The sequence below is a fragment of the Neoarius graeffei genome, chromosome 23 (assembly GCF_027579695.1).
Source record: "Neoarius graeffei isolate fNeoGra1 chromosome 23, fNeoGra1.pri, whole genome shotgun sequence".
In the NCBI taxonomy this organism is placed as follows: Eukaryota; Metazoa; Chordata; class Actinopteri; order Siluriformes; family Ariidae; genus Neoarius; species Neoarius graeffei.
The window spans coordinates 4,139,558-4,149,561 of record NC_083591.1 but is presented as its reverse complement, the minus strand read 5'-3'; the positions used below and the strand labels follow the sequence as shown (position 1 = coordinate 4,149,561).

Genomic DNA, 10,004 nt, shown 5'->3' with positions numbered 1-10,004 from the left:
AATATTATTAATATACAATAAATATATTTAGTTATATTTAGATCAATAAAAAATGTACAGGCGATGGAAGGGTGTCATAACTGACGAGATGAGATTATGTTGTAATTTTTAAACCTGAAAGAATCAGTGAGCTGAAAAACACTCGAATCACTAAAACGAACCATTACACTGATATTCTGTTTTTATTAATTTAATTTAATTTAATTTAATTTAATTTAATTTAATTTAATTTAATTTAATTTAATTTAATTATTAGGTTTTGGAGCATGAACGAAGCTGACGACTTTTGTTTTGAAAAGACAGTTTGGAGAGGTGACGGAAGTTGATGGCACGGACGTTTCCGGTTTATGTCACATGTAAAGAAAGCCGGGTGTGTAAACCCGGAAGGAAAACAGAGCAACAACAACAAAAAATAGACAGTTATATCACTTTTATTGCGGCTCCAGCGGGTAAATTAGATGTGCAGGGGAAGCAGGTTGAGGGCGAGTTGTAAGAAAAAAGTAAGTATTTATTTATAATTTGTGTTTAATGATATAATTTGTGTTTTAATGTTCCGGTGTTTAAGGAGCTCGTCGTGACTCGGAGTGAGTTTATTATCAGTGTTACACACAACATGGGACTGTTTACAGACTTGTAATTTTCGATATTCGATAAAATCGACGGTTTAAATACTAATTTATTTCAGAGCCCTCATGTCAGAGTCGCTATTTAAAAATAGACGGTCAGTTCAGAATCCTCATTGTTTTTATTTTTATTTATTTATTCATTCATTATTGCTGTCTGTATATAAATAATTAGTAATTAATCGCTCCGTGTGTTCCTAACTGAATTCTTTCTGGCTTACAGAAGAGTCACATGAACTTGATTCAAATGTAAAATTGACACTTAAAAAAAAATCACTTCACATTTATATTTCATTCAATTTCCACATGTAGATGACATTTTCACATCTGAATTCACTTTTCACATGAATTTATTTTCTTTTTTTTTGCAATTCAGTTTTTTTTAAAAGAAATTATTTATTTATGTTCTCATCTGGGTGGCACGGTGGTGTAGTGGTTAGCGCTGTCGCCTCACAGCAAGAAGGTCCAGGTTCGAGCCCCGTGGCCAGCGAGGGCCTTTCTGTGCGGAGTTTGTATGTTCTCCCCGTGTCCGCGTGGGTTTCCTCCGGGTGCTCCGGTTTCCCCCACAATCCAAAGACATGCAGGTTAGGTTAACTGGTGACTCTAAATTGAGCGTAGGTGTGAATGTGAGTGTGAATGGTTGTCTGTGTCTATGTGTCAGCCCTGTGATGACCTGGCGACTTGTCCAGGGTGTACCCTGCCTTTCGCCCGTAGTCAGCTGGGATAGGCTCCAGCTTGCCTGCGACCCTGTAGAAGGATAAAGCGGCTACAGATAATGAGATGAGATGTACCATCTGATTCATTTGTCATGATTCGTTCATTTTCATGTTATTTTTCCCCCCCCATGATTCATCCATTCATCCATTATCTGTAGCCGCTTTATCCTGTTCTACAGGGTCGCAGGCAAGCTGGAGCCTATCCCAGCTGACTACGGGCGAAAGGCGGGGTTCACCCTGGACAAGTCCGCCAGGTCATCACAGGGCTGACACATAGACACAGACAACCATTCACACTCACATTCACACCTACGCTCAATTTAGAGTCACAGTTAACCTAAACGGAGCACCCGGAGGAAACCCACACGGACACGGGGAGAACATGCAATCTCCGCACAGAAGGGCCTTCATCGGCTGCTGGGCTCGAACCCAGAACCTTTTTGCTGTGAGGCGACAGTGCTAACCACTACACCACCGTGCCCCCCCCCCCCCACCCCCCCCCCCTATGATTCATTTACTTCCTAATATGATTGCACACCAGAATCATTTTTCATATGTTTTTTTTCTCCATACATTCTTTAAGAATAATTTCATTCCAAAGGTTACTTTCCACGATTCATTTATTTTCACATGTGATTCATTTTTCACTTGTGATTCATTTTGATGTTCATTTATTTTAAAATGTAATTTTGATGCATTTCGGGCATGTTGTTTTTCTTTTTAAATAATTTCTCACATGATCCATTTATCCCCCTACATGTGCGACATGTGATTTTATTTATCAGCTATAATTTTAGAACTAATCACATATTTACATGCTGTCACATGTGCTTACTTCCTGTAGATGTTCTAGAGTATGGTTTTGAAAACAATAAGCCAGCAAACACTGCACTGTAATGAATTTCTTTGCTCTAGTCTCCCTCAGGTGTGTGTTTTGGAGCCCGAGCCTACGCTGGCCGTCTGCTGGCAGAGGGACGGACTGAAGCAGGAGCAGCAGGATGTCTGGACAGAATGAGTCTTGCTGGTTTGGAGATGAATCTTCAGGTGTCCTCAAGTGTCTCCTCATGGCCTTTGAGGACTGGATGGCTTGGGAAAATCTTCAGGACTACCTCAGCTTCCTGGAGTACCTACTGTGGGTGTTCACGCCCCTGGCCATCGTCTTCATCCTGCCCTTCATCATCGTCATCCTGCTCTACCTGTCCATCCTCTTCCTGCATGTGTACAAGCGAAAGAATCAGCTGAGAGAGGCCTACTCTAATAACCTGTGGGATGGTGCCAGGAAGACGCTGGCCACGCTGTGGGACGGCCATGGAGCCATATGGCACGGTGTGTGTACGGTACATGGGCTAACAGTGAGGGGCGGGGCGGATGTTAGGAAACATTGACAGTATAATTATTATATCTTTGTTAACAAATATAGAATATCAGAATTGAGCAATAAGACATGTACAGTGACCACATGAATAGACTGAGTTTGTAAGACATTAGAAATCAGGGGTTTTTTGGACTTTGCATTCAGATTATGCAAATCACCTGTGTGTAGAACGCAGCCCAGCAGTTACCAGATATTTCTTGAGTTGAAGCGTCAGAGACGGGTTGTGCAATAGCATCTAGACCACCGCTTAGAAAATCAGGCATGCAGACTGAAGAAGAAAGTCCACTGTTAAATGTAATATAGTGCAACAGAAAACAAAGAGACTATTTAAAAATAGAAATAAGATCAGAATGTCATATAAGAAGGGGACAGCATTATTAACCCCCCCCCCCCCCCCCCCCCTTTTTTTTTTTTGTTAAATATCAGGGTATGAAATTTATGGTTTAGAGAAGATTCCAGAAGAAGGCCCTGCCCTCATTGTCTACTATCACGGAGCGATTCCGATAGACTACTACTACTTCCTGGCGAGAGTGATCATTCAGAAAGGCCGCATGTGTCACTCAGTGGGTGATCACATCCTGTTCAAGATCCCAGGTAAACACACAAGCTGTCAGGAGTGAAATGTTTATACGTGCCAATGAGTATGGTTTATTCATTATGGCTAATTTTACAAAACATGATATCTTTGACACCTGTCAGACCTAGTGAAGGAGGCGTGGCCTCTCTCTGTTGTGGTGAAGGAGGTGTGGCCTCTGACAGTCCTAATGAAAGAAGTGTGACTTCTGTCTGTTGTGGCGAAGGAGGCGTAGCCTCTGTCTGTTGTAGCGAAGGAGGCGTGGCCTCTGACAGTCATAAATTAAGGAGGCGTGGCCTCTGTTGTGGCGAAGGAGGTGTGGTCTCTGTCTGTTGTGGTGAAGGAGGCGTGGCCTCTGATAGTCCTAACGAAAGAAGTGTGGCCCCTGTCTGTTGTGGCGAAGGTGTTGGCCTCTGACAGTCATAATGAAAGGAGGCGTGGCCTCTGTTGTGGCGAAGGAGGCGTGGCCTCTGACAGTCATAATGAAAGGAGGCGTGGCCTCTGTCTGTTGTGGTGAAGGAGGCGTGGCCTCTGATAGTCCTAACGAAAGAAGTGTGGCCCCTGTCTGTTGTGGTGAAGGAGGCGTGGCCTCTGATAGTCCTAACGAAAGAAGTGTGGCCCCTGTCTGTTGTGGCGAAGGAGGCGTTGGCCTCTGACAGTCATAATGAAAGGAGGCATGGCCTCTGTTGTGGCGAAGGAGGCGTGGCCTCTGACAGTCATAATGAAAGGAGGCGTGGCCTCCGTCTGTTGTGGCGAAGGAGGCATGGTCTCTGTCTGTTGTGGTGAAGGAGGCGTAGCCTCTGATGGTCCTAATGAAAGAAGTGTGGCCTCTGTCTGTTGTGGCGAAGGAGGCGTAGCCTCTGTCTGTTGTGCCGAAGGAGGCGTGGCCTCTGACAGTGTTAATGAAAGGAGACGTGGCCTTTGTCTGTTGTAGCAAAGGAGGCGTGGCCTCTGTCTGTTGTGGCAAAGGAGGCGTGGCCTCTGACAGTCATAATGAAAGGAGGCGTGGCCTCTGTCTGTTGTGGTGAAGGAGGCGTTGGCCTCTGACAGTCATAATGAAAGGAGGCATGGCCTCTGTTGTGGCGAAGGAGGCGTGGTCTCTGTTGTGGCAAAGGAGGCATGGCCTCTGACAGTCATAATGAAAGGAAGCGTGGCCTCTGTTGTGGCGAAGGAGGCGTGGTCTCTGTTGTGGCAAAGGAGGCATGGCCTCTGACAGTCATAATGAAAGGAGGCGTGGCCTCTGTTGTGGCGAAGGAGGCGTGGTCTCTGTTGTGGCAAAGGAGGCATGGCCTCTGACAGTCATAATGAAAGGAGGCGTGGCCTCTGTCTGTTGTGGCGAAGGAGGCGTGGTCTCTGTCTGTTGTGGTGAAGGAGGTGTAGCCTCTGATGGTCCTAATGAAAGAAGTGTGGCCTCTGTCTGTTGTGGCGAAGGAGGCGTGGCCTCTGTTGTGCCGAAGGAGGCATGGCCTCTGACAGTGTTAATGAAAGGAGGCGTGGCCTTTGTCTGTTGTAGCGAAGGAGGCGTGGTCTCTGTCTGTTGTGGCAAAGGAGGCATGGCCTCTGACAGTCATAATGAAAGGAGGCGTGGCCTCTGTTGTGGCAAAGGAGGTGTGGCCTCTGACAGTCATAATGAAAGTAGGTGTGGCCTCTGTCTGTTGTGGCAAAGGAGGCGTTGGCCTCTGACAGTCATAATGAAAGGAGGCATGGCCTCTGTTGTGGCGAAGGAGGCGTGGTCTCTGTTGTGGCGAAGGAGGCATGGCCTCTGACAGTGTTAATGAAAGGAGGCGTGGCCTTTGTCTGTTGTAGCGAAGGAGGCGTGGCCTCTGTCTGTTGTGGCAAAGGAGGCGTGGCCTCTGACAGTCATAATGAAAGGAGGCGTGGCCTCTGTTGTGGCGAAGGAGGCGTGGCCTCTGACAGTCATAATGAAAGGAGGCGTGGCCTCTGTCTGTTGTGGCGAAGGAGGCGTGGTCTCTGTCTGTTGTGGTGAAGGAGGCGTAGCCTCTGATGGTCCTAATGAAAGAAGTGTGGCCTCTGTCTGTTGTGGCGAAGGAGGCGTGGCCTCTGTCTGTTGTGCCGAAGGAGGTGTGGCCTCTGACAGTGTTAATGAAAGGAGGCGTGGCCTTTGTCTGTTGTAGCAAAGGAGGCGTGGCCTCTGTCTGTTGTGGTGAAGGAGGCGTAGCCTCTGATGGTCCTAATGAAAGAAGTGTGGCCTCTGTCTGTTGTGGCGAAGGAGGCGTCGCCTCTGTCTGTTGTGCTGAAGGAGGTGTGGCCTCTGACAGTGTTAATGAAAGGAGACGTGGCCTTTGTCTGTTGTAGCAAAGGAGGCGTGGCCTCTGTCTGTTGTGGCAAAGGAGGCGTGGCTTCTGTGCTTGAAAGTCCCAGTGAAAGCACTATGGCCTCGACTTCTGCTTTATTTGCATATCCTGTCCTCTCAGACTACATATGGAAGGTCTTTTAAATTTCAGGTAGATTTAATAAATAATGTATAAAATGTAGATGTAAGAAAGGTGTCTTTTCTGGCAGCTGATAAACAGCATGAGTTCTCTGCCACTCGTATATAATTTATTACTAGCTATATGATCATGTCTGACATTATTTAAATGCCATCAGGGTTCAAGCTGCTGCTGGAGGTGTTCAGTGTGATCCATGGGCCGCAGGAGGAATGTGTGAAGGCTCTGCGCAGCGGTCACCTGATGGGAATCTCTCCAGGAGGTATACGGGAGGCTCTGTTCAGTGACGAGATGTACCCGCTGCTGTGGGGCAAACGCAAGGGCTTTGCACAAGTGGCCATTGATTCCAAAGTGGTACCTGATCATACACATGTTCTGGAAAGTTAAAAGTGTATTTCTGCATTTTCTGATCCCCTAAGTCCCACAGGTTTGTTTCTTTCTTCTATCCTCAGCCAATCATTCCCATGTTTACTCAGAACGTCCGGGAGGGATTCCGCACTGTGGGAAATTTGAGTAAGTCTTGCATGAGGTCATTCTGTAAATCCATGTGGTGTAATGAGTTTAGTGTCCTGCCGATTAATCACAAACATTTCCTCTTCAGGATTCTTCAGGTGGATGTATGAGAGGTTTCGTTTGCCGATTGCGCCTATCTACGGAGGATTCCCGGTCAAATTCCGCACTTACCTCGGCGACCCCATTCCCTATGATCCCAAACTCACAGCAGCCGAGTTGGCAGAAAAGGTACGACATCATCTTAGAGAGTCATAAATAAATACACACAGAAACCAAGAGAGGCACAACTACACACAGGCTTACACAGAGGCTGAGCGTGTCATCCATTAATCCATCCATCATCTGTCCAGTCCCACCTGCCATCCATCCATCCATCCCTCCATCCATCCAACCTACTCTCCTACTATTCATTTAATCCCACCAACCATTCTTCCATTCAACCAGCGTCCTACCAAACTTTCATCCATCCACCCTCTTCTCAGCCTATTTATCTATCCATCCATTTCTTCAACCAGGCATCCCCTCATTCATCCTTACAACTATTCAGTGAATGAAAACCCATATTCATCTGTCCATTTAGGATCAGCAAATCCATCCATCCATCCCCTTCCCAGCCTATTTATCTATCCATCCATCTCTTCAAACAAACATCCCCTCATTTGTCCATCCAACCAAAACACTTGTCAGTGTGTTTATCCATCCATCCATCCATCCATCCATCCATCCATCTAACCAACCAAACATCTGTTCATCCATCCATCCATCAACCCAGTGAGCCAACCACACATTCATCTGTCCATTCAGAATCAACAAATCAATCTCTCCAACCAACCATTCACTCACTCATGTCTGTCCATCCATCCATCCATCCATCCATCCATCCATCCATCCATCCATCCACTATCCAACCACTTCTCAGCCTATTTATCTATCCATCCATTTCTTCAACCAGACATCCCCTCATTCATCCTTACAACTATTCAGTGAACGAAAACCCATATTCATCTGTCCATTCAGGATCAGCAAATCCATCCATCCATCCATCCCCTTCCCAGCCTATTTATCTATCCATCCATCTCTTCAAACAAACATCCCTTCATTTGTCCATTCAACCAAAACACTTGTCAGTGTGTTTGTCCATCCATCAGTCTATCCACCAATCAACCAATCAATCAATCCATCCATCCATCCATCCATCCATTGAATCTACCACACATTCATCTGTCCATTCAGAATCAACAAATCAATCTCTCCAATCAACCATTCACTCACTCCTCTGTCCATCTATCCATCCACCCATACATCGATCCAAGAAGAAGTGTTGGAAGATCAGCCGCCTGTCTGTCTAACCCGTCCTCCCACCCATCCTCAGATCCGTTCTCCCACCCGTCCAGCACAACAGCTCTGATCTAAGATCATTAATACGAATGGTGCTCTAAGTCCTCATTGGTGCCTCACAATGCAGTCAGTCACATTGTAGGGGAAAAAAGTCTTGCAGTGGTTCAGTCAGCAACACTAACTTCATAAAATATTCAGTTGATTAAAACATTTCTCTAATCCCAACCTTTCTTCAGGTGCAGGCAGCAGTTCAGTTGCTTATCGACCGACACCAAAAGGTACCCGGCAGCATCCTGCGAGCACTCCTGGAGCGATTCCACACACGCCCCAAAGACGAATAACACTCCCTTCTTTCTGGTGCTCGTCGACCAATCACATAGCAGACCTGAAGAAGAACAGCACGGCTTTCTCTCAGGCTAAAAAAAAAACCCACTATGACTTATTCCCAGCATAATTTAACAGAGAACTGGAAGTGTTGGAAGTGTTACGAAATTAATATCATCTATGTGTGTGATATCTTGATGTTACTGATATTTGTGGTACGGACACATCAGTGTCACAGGGAAAAAAAAAAAAGGGATATCTTATAACGGTGTGTGTTGTCTCGCGTGCATGTTGAAGTGAAAGGCTGTGCATCGTGTGTGGGTTTTTTTTTTCTTTTTTTAAAATCCGTGACTTATTTGCACACTTTGCTCGTTTCTGAAGGACCACTGCCAAAACAAACGAGGCCTTTTGGTTACTTGATGTCGAATCAGGATTTAAGGCTGAAATGGCTTTTAGATCTGGTGTGATTTTAAAATTAATGTAATTCTTACATAAAGTGATGATTGAGGGAATAATGGAAAAGCCTTTTTTTTAATGAAACGTACTGTGATTATCTGTGATTTGTGACTGAATGGGACATATTTGAACAAGGAGATGCAGGTTCAGAGTCATTTGGCTCAAAATCTTTCGGACTGTTTGAGATTTTGCTTGTGGTTTTAAGATGGCACGGGTCTGCTAAACTCCTGATGCTTGATGATAATGAGAATAATAATAATAATAATAATAATAATAATAATTTATTACTATTATACGCCATGAGTTGTTGCATTTAATGATGGAAATTGCAACATTCTGGGACGATGAACACTTTGACCAGCACAACAACTAATGAGCATCATGAGTATGTTTTATAGCTGCGATCTTATTGCATCAAACTTCTCAAAGGTGTTTAAATGTGTGTGAATTTTCTGAACAGGAAAAATACATACAGTGCATAAATACAGTACTTTTATACCAAGTTGCCAGTTTTAATAGATGCATCTACCTTCTAGAGATGATCATTGACCATTTTATGATGTAACCCAAGTCATGTTGTGCTGTTATAGGAAAATAATCAACTACAGGGCGGTATAATGAAACTGAGTTACTGTTACCGCAAATAAGTTTTCCAGTATGACATGGAGTGTTTTATTCCTTTTGCACCACAACGATTTGCCAATGATTACAATTTTTCAACAAATATGTATGTAATACTTTTTTTTATCCATTTACAGTTACATCTCATGTTACGGAACGTCTGGAAAAGATGTTCCTTTTAGCACTAATGTTATAGCAGCTATAAACAACCAGCCACAAGTCTATACAGAAAGTTACTATAGAAACAAATAACATTAGGAAGAGTGTATTAATATAAACCTAATCAATGCCTTCTGTCCAATCAGTAATTGTACATATACGTAGTGGGTGGATCTGATAAACTGGCAGCTCGGTATACGTGTGTGTGTGTGTGTGTGTGTGTGTGTGTGTGTCCATGCATTTATAAAGCATTGTAGCTGGCATAAATGAAATGTCCAACTGCCTTTTGTTATTCTCGAACTTTCCATCCGTCTGTAATGTTGTTCTTAATGAATGAATGAACGAATGTGTTCTGCGTGATGCAGGTGATGAGCTCATCGTGAGCATTTCTGAGCTTAAAGTTTTTCTTTCATGGATTTGGAACTGTGAGCATGAAACACGTCGATGCAAAGCTCATCCCTTAGACCATCGTGCAGCGTCTGACCCTGTACAGATCCATCCGGTGTTGCATTAATTGTAGATCAAAAAATGCTGAGAATAAAACTTATTTTTTGATAAAGTCTGGGTCAGTTGTTACTCATTGTACACCAAGCGCAGACTGTGCTGCTTTTTTCATCAGCACTTCCAATTAGCAACCTTTTTAAAGCAGCTGATTACCGAAAGCCTCTGGCTGTTTTCAAATTTTACACAAGCTTTAACAGGAAGTTTCTGCCACAAGCTCTGTTTCAGCCTTGTGCATATATTTTTTTTCCCTCAAAGTTGAGAATAAATTGAACTTTGACAGTAACACTGATGGATGGAACAAGGTTATAACTGTGTTATATGGACATGAGTGTTTTACTGGGAAATACGCCA

At 44.3% G+C, this 10,004-nt stretch overlaps 1 protein-coding gene across 1 annotated transcript; it reads left to right on the top strand.

Annotated features, from left to right (window-relative positions):
- Nucleotides 1-365: 365 nt before the first annotated feature.
- tmem68 (transmembrane protein 68) lies at nucleotides 366-9,708 on the top strand. The gene is made up of 7 exons (XM_060905226.1): nucleotides 366-500; nucleotides 2,255-2,665; nucleotides 3,141-3,308; nucleotides 5,899-6,092; nucleotides 6,191-6,251; nucleotides 6,340-6,479; nucleotides 7,826-9,708. The coding sequence occupies exons 2-7, from the start codon at nucleotides 2,338-2,340 to the stop codon at nucleotides 7,928-7,930; spliced, it is 996 nt and encodes a 331-aa protein (XP_060761209.1). The 5' UTR covers nucleotides 366-500; nucleotides 2,255-2,337; the 3' UTR covers nucleotides 7,931-9,708.
- The last annotated feature ends 296 nt before the right edge of the window (nucleotides 9,709-10,004 follow it).